General features: G+C 41.7%; 1 protein-coding gene across 2 annotated transcripts in view; it reads right to left on the bottom strand.

Annotated features, from left to right (window-relative positions):
- PTPN12 (protein tyrosine phosphatase non-receptor type 12) overlaps positions 1-20,454 on the bottom strand; it is a 187,582-nt gene that overhangs the window by 119,017 nt on the left and 48,111 nt on the right. For both annotated transcript variants that reach the window (XM_082254230.1, XM_082254229.1), the window contains exons 2-3: positions 8,459-8,567; positions 4,598-4,674 (exon numbers count right to left, since the gene is read on the bottom strand). In XM_082254230.1, coding sequence (XP_082110356.1) covers positions 4,598-4,674; positions 8,459-8,567 — 186 coding nt within the window. The remainder of the gene's footprint in view (positions 1-4,597; positions 4,675-8,458; positions 8,568-20,454) is intronic.

The following is a 20,454-nucleotide window of genomic DNA, read 5'->3' on the forward strand; positions in this document are numbered from 1 at the left end:
CCTGACTAGGCAAAAAAAGAAAAAAAAAAACTGAACTCCTATAGCAGGAAGTGGGAGTATACCCCCTGGGACTGCCCTGTAAGTGTGGTCAAGCCATCACAACTAAGGCACAATACTCCAGAGATTTACTACAACAAGGGAAAGAGCAGCTGGCTCAGTCTACCCGTGGAGCAGCTGAGAGGCTGAGCCAGCTGCTGGACCAGGGTGCATCCGGAATGTAAAGTTAGGATCTCTCCCCAGCCTGGACCCTCTGAGTGACATAAGCCAACAGCAGGCTTTAGCCCGCTATCTTAAAACGGGTCAAAAGAGTGCAGAATGAACTGCACTCCTGTGATCCACAGGAAAAGTAGGGCCAAAAAAAGCTTTGGCCATTCTTCTCTTTTACACTGGGGCTGAAGAAGCATTTGAGTATCTGTGAGGGGGGGGGGGGCACACACCTCTTAATGTTTATTACTTGTGCATTCATTTGGGGGGGAGGGGGGAGATGCTAAATTAATAAATCCCTCAAAGAAGAACATTCTGACGCTTTCAGATGGGGCCCGGGATCATACACTGTGCAGGTGTAGTGAGAAGGTGAAGCAGGTAGTATGCACTGCATAAATCAGATATTAGCCAACCCTAGTCAATTGGAGAAATTTCTCAAAAACAGCTTCTCCAGAAGAGTACTGTTGAGACTGTAAATCAGAGATAGGACTGGGGTGCGCAAAGAATCTCTTCATGGGCACATTGCTGCAGTAATTGAGCAATTTCATATAAAAAGTCCAGGAGTGGACAATGAGGGGTCCAAATGACAATTTAATGTTAGAATCTAAAAAAACATTATGAACAAAATAGGTGTTAGTCTTACAAATAACTGCTTTTAAAAGTCGCTTTATGAGATTGTCAAGAACCTATAGTGAATGAGTATAAAACCACTTGTAACTACTCTAAAACCAGAGGATGAAAGGAAATTCTGAAAAAAATCAAACTAAAAAAAACTTCTAAGGGAATCCCTAACCACACCAAAAAGTTTTTATTTATTTTTTTCGTGATTTCATCCTCTATAGCTCATTTTAACTAAAGGCTTTCAATATAATATAAGCCAGATGAGCCTTTGCTTGGCTGAAATCTTGAATATATGACACACATACACTGAAAATGAAAGACTTCAAAGCTACAAGCTCTCGGCAAAGCCAAACTGTTTTGTTCATGAATGGGAATGGTTTAAACTCCCAATTTTTTTATTTTTTCCTTTAAACCAGAAGGTTATGTCAGATTTAAAAGTGTACTCCATAATCCAGTGTCAGCTACACAGACTAGACTAAAGTACATGTGTCATTTGTTCAGTGTGTCACTGAAGCACGGTTAATCTCAGTCATACCAAAAGCCTAATGCCCAACCTTCATCCTGATCAGACAGGTGCCAACAGCCACGGCCTTCTAAAACATTGACAGCCCATTGCCAAAATCTTTTTGCTACTGGTCGAATCTGTGCAGAGAATCTTTAACATTATTTCTATAGGTCACCTCCCAATACTTGAGATAGCCTAAACCTTGAAACATTTTTTGCTATGCTCAAACAGCTATTAAGCCATAGCTCAGAATATTGACCATATTAACATGAAAGCTTGAAATTCGGTGTTGCCATTTTTGTGATCCTAGTATCCCGGTCACGCAGCACATCCAGATTCTTGACCTCAAAATACAGCAGCACCACAGCACAGTCAACAACACTAAGTTGAAGCATATTACCAGCATGCAGACTTGACAGAAGCACAATAAAGCCATTTTGCTTTAGCTGATCTCAGGATGTTTTTTGTCAATACATGTGCATGCAGCATAGCCCAACTGGCTTCTAATATAAGTCTCACCTGTCCCAGTCTGAGTGTGTGTGTACAGGGAATGCCATAAAGCCAATGTCAAAAAAAAAAAAAAAAAAGAAGTGGATTCAAATTTTTCTTAATATTTTATGGATTCTTGAAATACTAGTTGTCCTGTTCAAAAGGGACAAAACACCAGAAGCAAAGCAATAACTAGTTCAAACTGACAGGATGTCAATCAATGTACAAAATAACCACATGGGTACAGGTTAAACTTTGACGAGGATGTGCTAAAACAGGCACACCAAGTCTAACGGATGTTAGCCCAGAACTTGAAAACTATGCTACAGTGAGCATATTATCAAGATTGTAAAAATGATGGCCGGGGTCTGAAGGACCTCCATCTGCTGTAAAGTGCATATGGAAGAGCCTGATGTATGTGTATAAAGCAGGGATCCATTGAACTATCTGTCTTGTGTCAAAAACTCAGGCTTCGTGTATGATGCAAGGAATGTTTTCATGGCACTATGACTTAACTTATACTACCAAATCATGCCAGAACAGGTACAGTATATCCCTTTATGTCTATAGGTTACCCAATTTCAAGTGGCTACTTACAGCAGAAGGATATACCGTGTCACCAAGCACGGATCTCAAGCTAGTTCCACAAACATGGCAGTGTGCTCTAACAGTCGGCACAGTGCCCAAAACTCAAACGCAAACAGATGTCCAAATAAACAGAGCCAAAAACACCTTGAAGTTTTGGAATTACAATATAGATTATGACCTACATTCTTCGATTCGATTGTCTAGGGAAGCCTATCACTCCAACTAATCTTTTACCTCTTTCGTCAGTTCATTCACCAATTACAACCTTTTGTACTACCTTCTCCCCCCATTAGATTGTAAGCTCTTCGGAGCAGGGCCCTCTTAATCCTCCCGTATTTTATTGTAACTATTGTAGAGCTGCACGATTAATACGGTAGTTAAATCGATTTTTCGCTTACAAGTTAAAATCAGTATTTATTGCTAGAAAATTGCTTAGAACCCCCAAACATTATACATTAGGGCTGAATGATAGTCGATATGATATCGACTATCGTTTCGCGGCCGTAGGCGATATTCATATCGCCGAGGTCACGATATTTGCATAGGCAGGGGGAAGGGACTCGGAGGAGGACTCACAGACTTCCGTGTTAGGCAGGGAGAAGTCGGGACACTTCAGCGGTGAGCATACACTGACTCGCTCGTGCACTGCAGCCCACCCCACACGTTCAGTGAGTCTCACTCTCCGCCCTAGTTTTCTCAATGGCACATTCAGGGAGCCAATCATGCCGTGATTAGCTGCACAGCTAACCAATCACGCGTGCCTGCACACCTGATTGGTTCCGATGTGCCGCTACTCACGGTATGATTGACTCCCTGAATGTGCCATTGAGAAAACTAGGGCGGAGAGTGAGACTCACTGAACGTGTGGGGCGGGCTGCAGTGCACGAGTGAGTAAGTGTATGCGGCTGTGCTGTGATCCTTTCCCGGCTCCTAGTCCACCGCTCCAGCCTCCTACCACCACCACTGTCTAATCTGATCGATTCCACAGTCACTGAGTAATTGATTTTACCATATTATATTTACCCTGACCTGCCTAGTGCCCTGTATCTGCAATTAAAATTTACAAGGCTGCCTGCATGCTTCATGATTTCCATTCCCAGCATCCTTTCCAATCCCTACAGTGTCAGTAACATTAACCCTATGGTACAAGGCTGCAGTCTGCACTGAATCCCATTCCCTACAGTAACATATTAACCCTGTATGGTCAGAAATTCGTTTGCTGTGTTGCTGCTCACGGCGCTCACCGCTCAGTCAATATCGCAATATATATATCGTTGAAAAAAAAATATCGCAATATATTTCTTTTACAATATCGTGCAGGCCTATTATATATATATATGTTTTTTTTTTAACAGAGACCCTAGAGAATAAAATGGCGGTCTTTGCAATACTTTAGGTCACACTGTATTTGCGCAGTGGCATTTCAAACGCAATTGTTGGGGGGGGGGAATCATATTTTCTCCAAATGCCCATTTTCCCCCCCAGTTATTACCTCTTGTATCTCTTGACCCTCCCTCTTAGATTGTAAGCTCTAATGAGTAGGGCCCTCTGATTCCTACTGTATTAAAGTGTATTGCATTTATACTGTATACCCTCAAGTTGTAAAGCGCTGCGTAAACTGTCGGCACTCCATAAATCCTGTATAATAATACAAAAAAATTTGACTAACTTTATTATGTGAAAGAGGACATTACGGTGAGAATCGTGATCTTTAATTTAAGAAAAAAGAATCCAAAATCTGTTTTTTTATTTTATCCACAATTGTGCATCTCTACTGTATTGTCTCCCTTTCATATTGTCAAGTGCTGCATAAATCTGTTGGCGCTATATAAATACTGAACAACAACCCCCACCACCTAGTAAAATGCATCCCAGCAAACAGTAATGAAAATGCAGTGAGGTAATAGTAAAAAATAAAAAACCTCTTTAAAAACATTTGCATTAATATAAACAATTAGCTAGTGAAGAATAAAGCATGAAGACGAGTATATACAAATAGCTACAGTGAGTGGAGAAGCACCGTCACCAAGGTGAAACAGATCTTTGTTTTCTCTATACACGATAAGAATATCATGCATTAAAAACAATTCCCAAACTGCATAAATACTTCATGTGTAACCTAGCTCAGTAATACAATACAGTCAGCAGAAAAGAAAAAATACAACTTGATGAACAGTTAATGAGACATACCTTGATAAAATTTGCATTGATGTAATCCGATTCATAGGAAGGAATTTTCAGTGCAAGTTTTACTCTGCTGTGGTCAACTGTTGAGAAATAAACTAAATTAAAAATAAGAGAAATATGACAGTGTATACAAATTACAACCACGGCATATATGTGTATTTATACACACAAGCTTATTGCTGCAATAAAGTTTAATTATGCCCAGATCCCCAAACCAGTTTTCCTTATTAAGTAGCAAAGCATTTCTTTATTAGCCTTTGGCAACATGGTTTCACACAATATTTTTGTGGTACCCACTGGGCTTTAACTTATCTTTATTTGGATTAAAAAATAAAAAAAATTTCCCTGCTAGTCTCCTGATCAAATTATGACATTAGTGTGACCTATGCAATGTAGTGTCAAGGTAAAGCTCAAGCATATGAGTTTTATTTTAGGAGAGCTTTAATCCCCATTCAGCACTACATTGTAATGCATGTGGGAGGGAGGAGGGGAGACAGTGTGCATAAAATGTTAGCATGGCATTAGGAGATGAACTAGTAGGGTTGACAAGAACACAAAAATTAGCACAATAGCAATTTCATGGATTTTTTCCAAAAACTCGAATTATCTTGTGGTGTCTCATCAACTGCTCAAATAAATGAAAGCAAATGATATCCAGATCATCTGACACCACTGTTGTGACCGGGGGATTCATTTTAGGAAGAGAATACGATGGAGTATTTTATAAACAAACGTAAGGTATATTATGCACACACACACACACACACACACACACACACACACAGAGGACTAAAGCAGGGACCTGCTGCTCCAAGAAGAAGCTGGACAGGGTTGCCTGTAACAGCTCTGCCCCGCCCTCTGTACTAACAGGAAGTGGTGTGATGTCACTACACCCTCAATGTAAAACAGAAGACGCATTGTTTTAACATTTGTTTCTACAGCGCACTCCAATGGAGTGGTTTGTAGAATGAAACAATCAACTTGTGGGTTTATTGCTGGACACTGTTCCCAGTGCAACACTAAAACCAGTTGCGTCAGCCAAACAGCATCTGGGACACAAGTAATTAAACAGATTTGAGTTACAGCCTAAAATTGAAGATATACACACAGTAAAAGGTAGTCAAATCATTTTTCAACATATTCCACTGTAAACTAGCAATGTATGCCATACACAAAGAACAGTGTCCAGGTATAAAGTAACACGCACACCTAAGGCATTTTATGTTATTATTGCAATATAAAGACCAAGATCTTATTGCAAGCAAATGCAAACATGTTTTATATGGATCTGTTCAAAGGACCTTACAGGGACCCAGTTGACAACCTAAAAAATTTAAAGTCAAAGTATTTTGAACAACAACTAAGTGCATATGTCCACAAATTATATTTTATTCATTTGAAATGTGTCTTAGAAACCTACTAAAAAGATTGGACTAGTCAATACCCTAGAAAAGCCCCCCCCTCCTTGCAGGTCTTAGCCCTTTTCTCTTCTGGTAATGGTTATTAATTAACCTTTATACACCTCTCTACATAACCTTTATGACTCCTTTCACACTGATGTGCTTAAAAACGCATATCATATTTTTTGGTGAGTTTTCTTGATTCCCGACTCCCAGCATGCACCTGTGAAACTTGGACATAAGCTTAAAAAAACGCAACAAAAATGCACCGCAGGTGAGTATTTGGTGCTTTTATCAATTTATCTTAAAATGTTCTTAATTTAAAACAAGTAAATAGAAATTCCCATCTACTTACTAAGGCTAGCAGTAAAAAGAGTTAAAAACAGTTCATGTTAATTGAGAGCGTTAAGTACTGCTTTATTGTAGCTGCAGTGGGAAGCATAAAGGATAATAGTTGAAGCTGGCCATACACTTGTAGAATTTCCTTCTAAATTTAAGAATGTTTGTTCAGTGTTCCAATTATCAGTAGGGTCAAATTAACTTTGAGCATTCTCGTCACTGCGGTTGAAAACCAAAGGAGCAGGGTGGAAAACAATTTTTTGAACATACAAATTTCAAAAAGGTAAGTTTTACTTCGGAAATTCCACTCATACCAAAAACCTAACAGTAAACGCAAACGTAATCTTGAAGATGAGAATTTTCAACAAGTCATCGAATGTTCGGACAATTTTCATACTACTGTATGTATAATTGTTCAAAAATCTACTAGTATTTACTCAGCTATAACGTGTCACTTTAGTGACACCTTTGAGCTTGCTGGGGTCTGCTGGCATCATATTCAAAATGGTGGACCCAGCCCAGGGCTTTTGGATGTTTACACAAGGGCTCATTCAGGGGAAAAAAAGATAATTTTATGGAATTGGGTGTAACTATTTACAATTAGAAAAAAAAAAAAAAAAAAAAAAAAAAAGGTACTACTTTGAAGATGTTTAACAATAAGAATTGTGAGCAAGGAATGGGCTAACAAAAGCCCAGGCGTCAGGACACAATTTCTAGTCACCATGGCGACAGGGCTCCTGGGATAGGTCAAGGCCTGTCTTATAGGATTATTTTGCTGTAAATGAACAGTCTGGTGACAGTCTCTTTAACTTCTTCCGGCCCGCGCTATAGCCGAAAGATGGCTACAGCGTGGGCTCTAATTTCTGGTAGGCCGTCTTTATACGGCCTCCCAGTGACAGGCTCCCCGCGCGCTCCCGCGAGCGCGCATCGGGGAAAGTCTGTGTCGGCCGTGTCCCTTGGACACAGCCAATCACAGATCGTGGTAAATGGCCAATCACAGCAGCCATTTACCACATGATCGGCCCATGCAATGAGAGATGATCTCATATGTAAACATATGAGATAATCTCTCATCGCCAGCTCTCCTTCCTCACACAGAGACTGCGTGTGAGGAAGGAGCAGAGCTGTTCGGGGACACAGAAAAATGTAATCAGGGCACTGATCACCAGTGCCCTGATTACAACAGAGGTAAATAAAATACAATGTGCCCACCATCAGTGCCCACAGTGCCCTCCATCAGTGCCCACAATCAGCGCCCATAGTGCTGCCAGTCAATGCCCATCAGTGTCTGCTCATCTAGGCACTGATGAGCACTGACTGGCAGCACTATGGGCACTAAGTGTGGGCACTGATGGTGCCGCCCGTCAGTGCCCAGCAGTGCCACCTCTCAGTGCGGCATATTAGTACCCCCTCATCAGTGCCACCTCATCAATGCCCATCATTGCCGCCTCATCAGCGCACATCAGTGAAGGAGAAAAAAAAATATTTATTTTCAAAATTTACTCGCAGAAAGACAAAATTTTCGGCCTTCTTTTTTTTTTGTAAGAAATAAAAATACCACCAAAAGAAAGCTCTATTTGTGTGAAAAAAACGATAAAAATTTCATATGGGTACAGTGTAGCATGACCGCGCAATTGTCATTCAAAGCGTGAGCGCTGAAAGCTGAAAATTGGCCTGGGCAGGAAGGGGGTGAAAGTGCCTGGTAGGCAAGTGGTTAAAGCATAACTAAAGCCCTTTTTTTTGTGAAAGATTAAAACTGCTGTCCTTTACTTTTTTTGCCACCTCTGTTCCATTAAGGAAATTTCCCTTCACTTCCTGTCCTGGAAGGGCAACAACGTAAGGTACAGGGAGAAATCGCCTCCCAAGATGGCTGTCGCAGAAAAAAGTGCACATTGGAAGATTCCTTCTCTATTCCTGGTCTGGCATCAACTCAAAATATTGGTTTCACATTCTCGTTTTTATTCCCAGTTAAATTGGCAAAAAGGGCAATTAAAAAGAGTGACTCTACAACAAACTGCAATAAAAACCTTGACAGGGGTTTTATCCTCTAGCCAATTACAATTAAAAAAAGGAAGGAGCACATACAAAGATAAAGTGATTTAGTAAAAATAAGAAAATTACTTACACGGCAGAATATCTTTATATCTGTTCTTTTTAACATTTTCTTCTTTTTCTCCAGTGATTGTAGGGTAAATTTTTTCAGTTCTGTACTTTGTGGACAGTCGTCTTAATCGCTGAAATAAAGTAAAAAAAATTATTATGACACTCCCAATCACAAATGCACAGTCATTGCAATGCATTTAATGCAAATATCAACCCAAAGAAAATAACCAAGTGCTCTATTAATTCAAACTAAAAACCTAAAAACACATTTTTAATAGTCATTTTATAGTCATAAAAATGTTCCAAGTAAAGTCCAACCGCAGTAATATTAGGATTAGGCTGAAAAACAATTACACAGCCAAAACATCACTACTAAAAATGTAATTCCTTTGATCCCTCAGATCTAGAGATTGTCACAGTTCTCTGCTGAGCACATGCATGACAAAACAGTAATGCACTGGTATTATTGAGGTCAGAAATAATGCAGATCTGAAAGATTTAAAGGGCATTCCCACTTTTATAGGCAAATTGGGATAATACCTATTATATATTTGTTACATGTCCACATTCACTTTGCATAACTTAAATAAAACATCCATAAAAATATATATATTTTTTTCAAACGGTTTTCTTTTACCGAACAAAGAAAATAACCCAGTGGTGACCAAATATCACCAAAGAAAGCTCAATTTGTGTAAAAAATTATATAAAATTTAATCTGGGTACAGCGTTGCATGAACGCACATTCGCCAGTTAAAGAAGCACAGTGCTGAATAGCAAAAAATGCCCTGGTCATGAAGGGGGTAAAACCTACTGGAGGTAAAGTGGTTAATGTTTACAGATAACCAAAATAAACATTGACAAAATTATAAAGCAGCAGCATTTTGTCCCGGTTCACACTTCTGCGATGCGGGAAATCTGCGAATATGCAGCGTGTTCCCGCATCGCATCCGCACCCCTGGCAGTTCACACTGCCATATGCGATACGCATGGGGTGGCAATTAAGAGTTAACAACACCCCCAGTTGAGATCGCACATCGCAGTGTGATCTGCAAGTTCGCACAGAATCAGATCGCACTAGTGTGAACCACCATGCGATCCGATTCTGCTGCGGATAAAAAAAAAAAAAAAAGGTCATGTGCGTGTTTAGTGCGATTGCGGAGCAAATTCAGCCAAACTGTATGGCTGAAATTTGCACCGCACAGAGATCGCATGTAATTTAGGAGCAGTGTGCTCCGATTTACATGCGATCTCTGTGATCGCACTAATGTGAACCAGCACTTAGTGACTGTCTGAATACAAGTGAAAAAGTGTATATACAGTACATAAGTTCCCATAATATATTATATATATATATATATATATATATATATATATATATATATATATATATATATATATATATATATATATATATATATATATATATATATATAATTAACAAAAGTGTGATTGATACTCAAAAGTACATACTAATATTTTATCAATGGTAAATAAATCAGTGATAAAAATATATTAATATGAATGAAAGGAAAAAAAAAAAAAAACTACACAGTAGAAACTAAAGTCCATCCACAGGTGGAGATGCTGATTGGAAATCACAAGTGATCACTCCTGTGCTCCAACACCAAACGCAGCCTCTTATCAGAGATATCAGAGATATCAGCCCTCTAACAAGGGATAAAAAAAGGCATGAGCAATATCCAGGATACCTGTCAGATGAACCCTCTCAGGCAGGCATCACAACTCCCAAACATCAAAAATGGACGATGGAGAGTAAAGGACAGACTCCTAGTGCAATACTGTAATTTTGGGCAGAGTTTGAGTGGCTGACACCATCACCCTTGCTGGCAAGCAAGGCTGGCTGATCCATGCTGTATTTCATGATGTACTTATTGATGCCTACATAATAAAAAACTGTATGACAGTATTGCACTACGAGCCTGTCCTTTCCCTCTCTTCATGTTCCATTTATGATTTTTCTTTTCTTTAAGTTGCGATTAATGCCTGAGGGGGGTTTTATCCGACAGTTATCCTGGATAGTTCCCATGTGGTTATGACCTTTATATTAGAGGTCTGATATCTCTGGAAATAGGTTGTGTTTCGTGTTGGAGCAGGAAATGCATTAAGGTTAAAAAAATATTTTGACTTTAGAACCAATTTAAGCCCTGGTTCACACTGGTGCCATTTGTCATGCGATTTGACAGTTCAAAAATGACATGACAATTCACACCCCACTGCCTGGCAATGGAACCATTCAACTAGTTGCGACTAGAGTTGCAGCAACTTTGTAAAAGGTTCCTGCATTACTTTTTTGGGATTTCATTGAGACTTGTATAAACTACTGGTAAATGAAGTTGCAAGCCGCAATTAAATCAGGGAGGTGTGAATCGCACTAATCTGCATCTTTGAAATCGGGTTGAAGTAGCACGCTTTCAAAGCCGCACTGGTGTGAAGCAGGGCTAAATATTTAGGCACTGGGGGTTTCTCCATTGAATGTTAATGAGAATTGGACTCGGCTAGCTAGTCACCAGCCCAGCTATTGGGACAATTATGCTGAGCTAGTTGAGAAATCCATGCATTCAGCCATCACCTTCTCAGAAACATCTAAAAAAATAATAAAAAAAAAAATTCTAGGCTTTAATCCATCTATTTTACCTGGTGATGTAGGCACTAACACTTCCAACACTTCCTGTCTTAAGGTGTTCTCAAGAAGGCATAAGTGCATGGTGCCTTTTGCAGGCAGCTTTTGCAGTTCAAGCTTTAAGCCACAACATTCCGTAGATGTGAACGGATATTCGAGCCATTTTAGAAATTTGTCTTATGCTGCGCTCTAGGTCAAGAGCTTGCGAACTTTCTAAGCAAAAAGGGCCAGTTCACGATCCTTTAGAATTTAGAGGGCTGGACTGTGGCCAGCAGGAGAAGAAAATGCCCCAGCATCAGTGGGAGTAACCCATGCCTCAGACTTAGCGGTCGGAGGGGGGGGTCGAAAAAATAGAATTTTTATAAGAACTTATCGTAAAATTCTTTTCTCGGAGTCCTCTGACAGTCGCCGCCCACTCATACAGTCTTCACTACTGGGTATTGGTCTTATCCACAGGAGTAAGCTAGGCATAAGATTTTGTTAGAAACATTCACAAAACCTTTGTATAGACAAAGGGGGCTGTCCCTCTGGTCCAATACCCCCAGCTAGCAGCATTCCCAAATCCGTTTGGTAGCAAGCAGTATAGAGATCCATGAACCCCAAAAGAGATTACTACCTAGCTTACTTCAGTGGATAAGACCAATACCCAGTAGTGAAGACTGTATGAGTGGGCGGCGACTGTCAGAGGACGTAAGAGAAAAAATAGTTTATATAGCACCTATGGTCAGTGGGTGGTGAAATAGTGCCCTACGATTGATATTATTGAAAGGAATAGTGCCCAACGATGTCAGTTGGGAGGAATGGTGCCCCCATCATTTATATTAAAGAAAGATACGCTCCCATCATGTATATCAATGGGAGGAATTATGCCCCATCATTGGTGCCCAAATGCAGCAACACCTTCTGTTAACCTTTTAAAGCACCAAAAGACAGCCGATCAGGGGAAAAATCCAACAGCTGTGCAGGAGACACTCCAGGGATGATTATCAGAGACTGTCTGCTGGTAATAGGATACGCACATAAATAATTTGGTGCTGTATCCCAAAGACTAATAAAAACAAAAACAATCAGCTTTAACCGCTTGCCCCCACCCACAGAGGGTGTACTGCGAGCGGGTGGAAGCTCCAGGCCAGGGGATGTACAAGAACGTTGCAGCCTCTCTTCTGGATTTGGGCGTGCCCCCTGCTGTGACTGGACACAGCACTAGTTTAGCAGCTGACTTCAGCCAATAATCTTGGTTGAAGTCAGCTGACCAACTGTGGTAAAATTACACAGAGAACAGCGATCGATCTGGCTGTTTCTGCTCCCTGCTAAGCAGGGAGAAAGAAAACAGATAGCAAAGTAAACACAGCATATATTACACACATTGTTACAGCGCATTCACACTGCCGCGACAAGATTTTGTGGGGCGACCTGTGAAGTTGCGGTGCACAGCGTGACCTTCATATAATTGAAGTCAATGCAAGTCGCCTCCAGGTCGCCCCCAAGTAGTACAGGACCCTTTTTCTAAGTCGGAGCAACTTGTGTTGCTCCTATTAGAACGGGTCCTTTACTATTCAATGGTGAGCCTGACAAGTCGCGCTAGTGTGAATGGACCCTTAGGCGCACAATTAATCCTTTGATTTCCCCTCATTGTTAACCCCTTCCCAGCCAGTGTCATTAGAACAGTGAGTGTACAGTTAGCACTGATCACTTTATTAGTGTCACTTTTGATGTTTTTAGAGACAGTTAGTGTACCTCCCAGACAGCATCAGATTGCCTGCCATTACCATTACCAGTATACTGCAATAGCTGCATCAAATCCAGTATATACACCATAGATTGTAGACCCTAACTTTCGCACAAAAAAAAAAAAAATTGGATTTTTTTTTTACTGGATAGGTTTTAAAAACAAAAAGTAAAAAAATTTTTTCCAAAATTTTTCGGCCCCATTTAGTTTATATTGCAAAAAAATAAACTCAGTGGTAATCAAATACCACCAAAAGAAAGCTCTATTCGTATGGAAAAAAAAAAAAAAAAAGATAAAAAAATGTAAATTGCGTATAGTGTTGCATGACCACGAAATCGCCAGTAAAAAGTAGCGCAAAGCTGAATAGCAAAAAATGCTCTGGTCATGAAGTAAAGCTTTCCGGAGCTCAAACAAGGCATGTAAACAACAGAGGTGGTTTTAAAAGTACCAAGTATTTTTCTTTGGATGTACCACTATTTAGCCATCAAATATTTATAATTACTTCGTATTTAAAAAAATAAAATGCAACACACAGGAAAAATTGTGTGACAGAGGACTTTTTACTAGTTGGCCTGGCATTGTAATTTAAGCTTGACAAACAAACGAGGGATAAAGGTTTTGTAATGCCAAGCGGATCACCTCTAGTGATATCCTATTAAAGTCCTACTGTGTGCAACACCGAGGTCACATTATTATTGCAGCATTAAGGGCGTCAACTGAAAACATCCAGTGAACAACTTATGGAAAACACAACGTCCGGCAAGGCTACAGCCAGTTCTGCTTACTCACAGATGAGACACAGATGACAGACTTTTACCACATATGGCAGAAAGGATGTGACTGTCAGTGGAACAATTGAGAACCGCCACAAAGGGAAAAAAAAAAAAACTTCCTCTTTTCATAGTATTAAAACAATCAAGCACAACACAGCAGCTTTTTCGTTACCAAGAGCCAAATGCAGCAAAAGAAAATTCTCTTTAATAGAGGATGAAATGACAGGGTATATTGATATTTAAAAAGTAACAAAGCTACTAAAAGTAACAATTCTGTGTACATGAACTCACCTACCTTGGGGTCATAGTTTCTTGCGAGATAACCAATTACATCCTGCTAAACCTGACTCCAGTTGTAAAACCGGTCAAGACTAAACTAAAAGCATGGGATAACCTTCACCTGTCTCTTCTAGGGCATGTTAATCTTATTAAAATGAAAAATCTACCCAAATTCAACTTGTTCCGCAATTTACCTGCAAAGGATTTTTTTAACACCGCTGCATGGCATGCTGCTCTCCTCCTTTCTTTGGGGTCCACACCATCTTTGTGTTAAGCTGTCCACACTAATGCGCCCCGTGTTGCAAGGCGGCCTAGTGTTACCCAATTGTCACAAATACTAGATTGATACCCAGCTGGTCACTGTGGCCTGGTGGCTGAATCCGGACATTACTAATTCATTCACAGTTTTGAAGGCTGCGCTCCGTTGGGGTTCCTAAATGTCTGCCTTTCAGAGGTTCTAGAATTCCGTATGACTTAATACCCTCAATGCTCACTACTTTAAAGGCCTGGAAAGTGGGACTTGCCTAGGAGCGGTATTATTCTGCAGTTACCCCAAATTCTCCCCTATGGAAAAACCCTACACTACCTAACCACTCCCTGACTTAGACTAAATTGATCAAATAAGTTAAAGATGCCACTATGGATTCACCCCTTTGACTACTTTGTTTCTAACCACAATTAGGTATCTACAGCTCTCCCATGCTTTCATGAGTCCATTCCCCTCAGATGGCTCAGCTGGTGACCTCAGATCTGGAAAGAATTACAAAGTATGAACGCTCTGAGAAGCCCACTTCTATCCTCTATGCACATCTCCTCAGGGTAACTTCTCCGGAGCCATCTGCGCTTTGCTAGCGCTGGTTTACTGACGACTGGGAGGATATATGGAACTTTCCATTTAAAATGTTAGTCTCTTTATTGGATCGTCTCATCCAGTTTTCCACAGTTTTTCCAAGATTTTCCACAGAGCTCATCTTACACCCTTTAGACTACACAAAATGGGACCTGCCCACTCTCCAGCATGTTGGTGAGGTGATCATCCTCAAGGGGACTTTGGCCTTCTAGCCACATATTCTGGTCCTGAAGGCCATCGGTGCATTGGTGTGTTAACGCTGACCAACTCTCCAGCTTAACACCCTTAATCCACCCATGCCTCACTCTTCCCTAATGAGGATGCTCTTCACAATCAAGAGCCAAATATGAAAAGCAAGAAGTCAGACCAGGCTACCAACCTGTACAAAAATGTTTCTACAAGCATGTTCTAGTAATCCGGGATCTTGTGACACTCAGCAGTAAACCTGAATGTGCCTACGGTTGCATACAAATGGAAGATTCAAGTTAAATTAAAACAAATAAGTGGGTAAGCCAGTAAAAACAAATACTTGCTTGACCTCTTACCAGGCAACATACAGCGGGTAAATTAAGTATTGAACACATCATGATAGAAATGAAAATCAGTTGGGAGTGTCTTCGCAACATCCTAGGAACAAGGACGGACGGGATGATGTCATCTCAGGGGGTATTTCAGTCTTGCTTTGGGAGGCACGTAAATGGCCAACACATACTGCAAGGGCATTATTCAACTGTGGTCAAAGCTGCACAGTTGGTTTTTAGCAACAGGCTCCCTTACCTGCATTGGCAGTGTTTTGGTAAATGTGAACTGACCCTTCAAGTAATGACAAAAAGGTATATACAAGAAACCTAATTGTTAAGCCCATAGCAAACAATGTAAACATCTGGTACATATAGGGCACTACCAGCCTTTCCTCTCCCCTTGTCCGATCACTGAACGCTTTTTTTTCCTGTGAATGGTCTTATAGACTACTATGCGGTTTGTGAATGCATAAGAGTGGGAAGCCAGTAAGGCTAGTGTGTAGGAGAGCTGCAATTCTCCTGTTTGGAGTGCTGGAATTATAGAGAAAGCCAGGCAAAAATAGTAAAAGGAGCAGGCAGTGGTGCATTTAACTACACTTAACATTTACCCAGCAAATTTCGTCTTTGAAACAGCAGTTAAAAAAAGTATTGAACACCTCACCATTTTTCAAAGGTAAATATATTTCTAAAAGTGCTATTTTCACCACATGTCAGTAACAACCCATGCAGTCCATACATACAAAGAAACCAAAGCAAATAAGTTCAGAAATTAAGTTATGTGTAATAAAATGTAAGGACACAAGGAAAAAAAAAAAAAATAAAAAAAAAAAAAAAGTGTTGAACACATGAAGAAAGGGAGTGCAAAAAGCCATGGAAAGACCAGACACCAGCTGAAATCCATTAGTAATTAGAAAGCAATCCTGCCCCTTGTCAATGCAAATTATTTAAAAAAAAGCCTTAATGTTGCAAAACATAATAATGGCATTGGTTACAGAAGGATTTCTAAACTTCTGAATGTTCCAGTGAGCACTGTTGGGGCCATAATCGAGAAGAGGAAACCTCGAAGAGTAAAAATAATGTTTAGAAGAATTATCCAAGAGCCAAGGACCACTCATGGGGGACTTCAGAAAAACTTGGAATTAGCAGGCACAATTGTTTCAAAGAAGACAATAAGTAATGCATGGCCTGTATGCACGCTCACCATGCAAGACTCCATTGCTGAAGAAAAAGCATGTTGAAGATCGTTTAACGTTTGCTACACATTTAGACAAGCCTGTAAAATACTGGGAGAATATAGTCTGGTCACAGGAGACCAAAACTGAACTCTTTGGATGCCATAATACACACCATGTTTGGAGGTCAAATGGTACTGCACATCACCCCAAAAACACCATACCAATAGTGAAGTTTGGAGGTGGGAACATCATGGTGTGGGTCTGAAGTACTGGTAAACTTCAGGTCATTGAAGGAAGGGTGAAAGGAAAAATGAACCAAGACATTCTTGATATAACAATTCTGCTGCCATCTACCAGGATGATGAAAATGAAACGAAGGTGGACATTTCAGCAAGACAATGATCCCAAAACAACGCCAAGGAAACGCTCTACAGGTTTCAAACAAAATAACGCTGCCAGAATGGCCCAGCCAATCACCTGACTTTACTTCAATAGAAAATCTATGGAAAGAACTAAAGATTATAGTTCAAAAGAGGCCCATGGAACCTTCCAGATTTTGAGACTGTTTGTGTGGAAGAATGAGCCAAATTCACACCTGTGAGACTAGTTTCTCCATAAAAAAAAAAAAAAAAAACACAAACACACAGTAGGGCTAGATGTGAGGTACCCCATTCATGTAAAACCTGTACTACCATGCTAGAAGGTATTGGACTTTACTGGTACCAAGAGGAGGATGGCTTCCTTAGGGGTCCTGAAGAAGAGACTATGCAAAATGTGTCGACCTCTTGGAACATTTAGCAAGGACATGTTGGTTTATTATATAGCGTATATGGTCACATGTTTTTGTGACTACAGGCGGATCCCCGGTTACAAACAAGCTAGGGACTGTAGGTTTGTTCTTCAGTCGAATTTGTTTTCAAGTCAAAACAGGTACTTTAAGTGTAGCTCCAGCCAAAATATTTTACGTTTTTTGGATAGCATAGGGAAGGGTTAACACCCCTGTATGATTCGTTTTGCTGTCTCTACCCCTGGTCAGAAGATTTCAACTCACTTTCTGTCTCTAGGACAACTGGATTTTGAAAATTTGGGGTTGTTGTGGAAACAAGGATTGGTGATAAAGCTCCAGTGGAGACACCTTTTACCCTATGAGAACTCTTACACGAGTGAATTTCCCTTCACTTCCTGTTGTCTCCCTCTGTAAGTAGGAGTTGTTTGTAAGTCGGATGTTTGTAACCTGGGGACTGCCTGAATATGGTTTTATTGAGGTTTATATTTTTTTAGTACATAGTTTTGCCATACAAGGGGCTTCTTGAAGTTAGAAGTTTCAATAAATTTTAGAAGTCTGGTCCGCAGACCAGCATTTGAGCCAAAATGCCTCTGCCTTCCGTCAGTCAGATCCTCTTCAAATAGAATCATGCCTGCCTTGTTGAATCCAGAAACCGGAGGGTCCACCGCTAAGGGACTCCTCATAGGGGTTAACGTCTAGTAAACCGCTTTGGGACCCCTAGGGGACGCTTTGGTTGTCCCCACTCATTAGGGACAATTCTGTCAAAGTAGGCGGGGAAAGGAAACACCTAAGCCACTCTGGATGGCTTGTGAGTGCCAAAGGGAACCTGCGCCTCCGTCACATCTGCATCCTCCATCTTCAAGGTCTCACACACAGATACAGATACAATCAGTGCTTCCACCAGCACCTTTTTGTGGAAGGAATTATCCTCAATATCCGAGGATTCCGGGTACGTGGTTTCAAACCCAGCAGGGTGTCCCATGTCCACGGTGGCTGAATCAGATTCAGGATCTGATGAGACAGAGCAGGCGGGGGGGGGGGGGTTGGTAGCCATTGCCCGTTGACCACCTCCACCCAGGACACAGGACTCCAGGACCACTTTCAGTGCATCGATGGATGGTTGGGACCCGCTGCCTCAGAGGGGATTAGGTGGGGAGACGTGCTCCATAGACTCCATGAGTCACCAGGGGGACCGCACAAATAGTGTAAAACACTGCAAGGGACAACCCCCACCGTGTTGGCAGTACTACCCGGTCGCCAGGTATAAGCACCAAGCGATACACCACACTCACCACCCAGCAGAAACAGGCACCTGCAGCCACCAGGATAATAGTGTAATAAATTTTTATTGAAAAAATAAAAGCATAACAGGTAATACACAAATGTGGAATAACACGAAAGAGTACGATATATAACAGGTAAAAGAGAAAACTACCACATGAGGGAAGGAAAATGTACCAATCTAGACATGAAACGTAGTATGGGAACCACATCTGGGTTCAACATATCCCAACATGTACTTGAAGAAAGACAAAAGCTAGTAAAGAGAAAGTCAGAAGATAAGAGAAGACTGAGCAGCGAAGAAAAGGAGGAGGAGGAGGAGGAGGGGGGGGGGTGCAGGTAGTGCACAATAATTGAGCAATCAACGTTAGTATATAACCTGTACAATAAAATATCAGACATATCAATTAGGTGTAGACATCAATTCAGCATACTCCGTGGAGTGGGTGAAGGCGAGCCAGCTGACCCATATCTTATAAGAGAGGTGAGCCTGGTCTCTATGGGCATAGGTTATGTCTTCCACATGGTATATATGATCGACATGTTGTAACCATTGCTGAACTGTCAGGACCTTAGATTGTTTCCAAGAGTGTGAGATTAATGCCTTCTCTGCGTTGAGCAGATGAGGGGTAATTGATCTTTTACATCGGCCAGCTGGCTCGTCCATACAATGAAGCAGGACGACCCAAGGGTCATCGTATATAGGACAACCCTGGATCTTTTGAGCCCAGTGCAGGACTGCTGACCAAAAACCTCGGATTAGGGGGGCATCACCACCATATGAGCATGACAGGCCCATTCTCCACAGCCCCTCCAGCAAGAAGCAGAGGTGTCTGGAAACATGTTATGGAGGGAAACTGTAGTGAGATGCCACCATGTAACTACTTTGTAGTTGCCACCAGGATAATCTGAACTCTATGTGCGGCAATCATGAAGTGAAAAGGATCCAGGAGTCAGCACCAGGGGATGAGGAGGGGCTCCTACCACCAAAATCGCCACCCACAGTGCCCCACTGTCACGGTCGCAGCTATTTTCAATGGCAAACCACCACAAAATGGCCGCCGGACTACACAAACATGGCCACCATGTATAGAAATACAAAGGCTACAACAAAATGGCAGCCCCATGAGGCTTACAGGGAACTAGGAGGGAACCCAGGGCTCAAGGACAGACCCAGGCAGAATGAGGGCCCTGGCAGGAGTCCATCAAGTACAACCACCCCCCCCCCTTGCAGTCGATCATCTGGTCGCCGGCAGCGCACCCTTCCAGCCCCCATTGCCAGCATAGCACCCTGTCCCTACCCCCAGCAGGTGGACTAGAACACCCATACAGCCCCAATATATATGGAGGTGGAGGGGGGGGGGGGGGTGAGTTGGAAAGGTGACATGACAAGGGGGGTGCCTGACGGGAACCTGAGGGTCTGATCGTCCCAAGAAGGGGCCCACGTCCACACCAAAACCCTCCAGGGGGAAAGGGGGGGGGGGACCAGCGACTCACCATACCAGGAACAAGACGGGCACCGCTCCAGACAGAACCCCTCACCATCAAAGGGGGGGGGGGGGGGGACGTCGGCCAGGAGGAACAATGAGATTTGGGACGAGGCCCGGCTGTATGCGACCTGGCGAGGCGTTTAACTCGCAGGCCAGCCCCCATCCGGTGGGGCTATGTCGCGATCGATCTACCGCGGAGCTGAGGTCTATACGTGCTGGCCAGACTGTCGCAGAATCCGGCAATTGATTGTAGAGCTCACAGAAAAAATCCAGGAGAAAAAGAAAAAGAAAAAAAAAAAAATTCTATCTAAAGAAAATTCCCAGGACCAAAAAGGCAGAAAAAAAAAAAAAAAAAGAGTGCCTATAGTAGAGAGAGGGAGTAAACCCCCTGAGACCGTCCATGGGCGTAGCCAGACTTTTCTAGCTAGTGTACTGTAGGTGGCAGTATAACTCAACAGTCATAAAGATCTGAAGCGGTGTCCCTCAATG

Source organism: Pelophylax lessonae (assembly GCF_965119305.1).
Source record: "Pelophylax lessonae genome assembly, chromosome: 4".
NCBI lineage: Eukaryota > Metazoa > Chordata > Amphibia > Anura > Ranidae > Pelophylax > Pelophylax lessonae.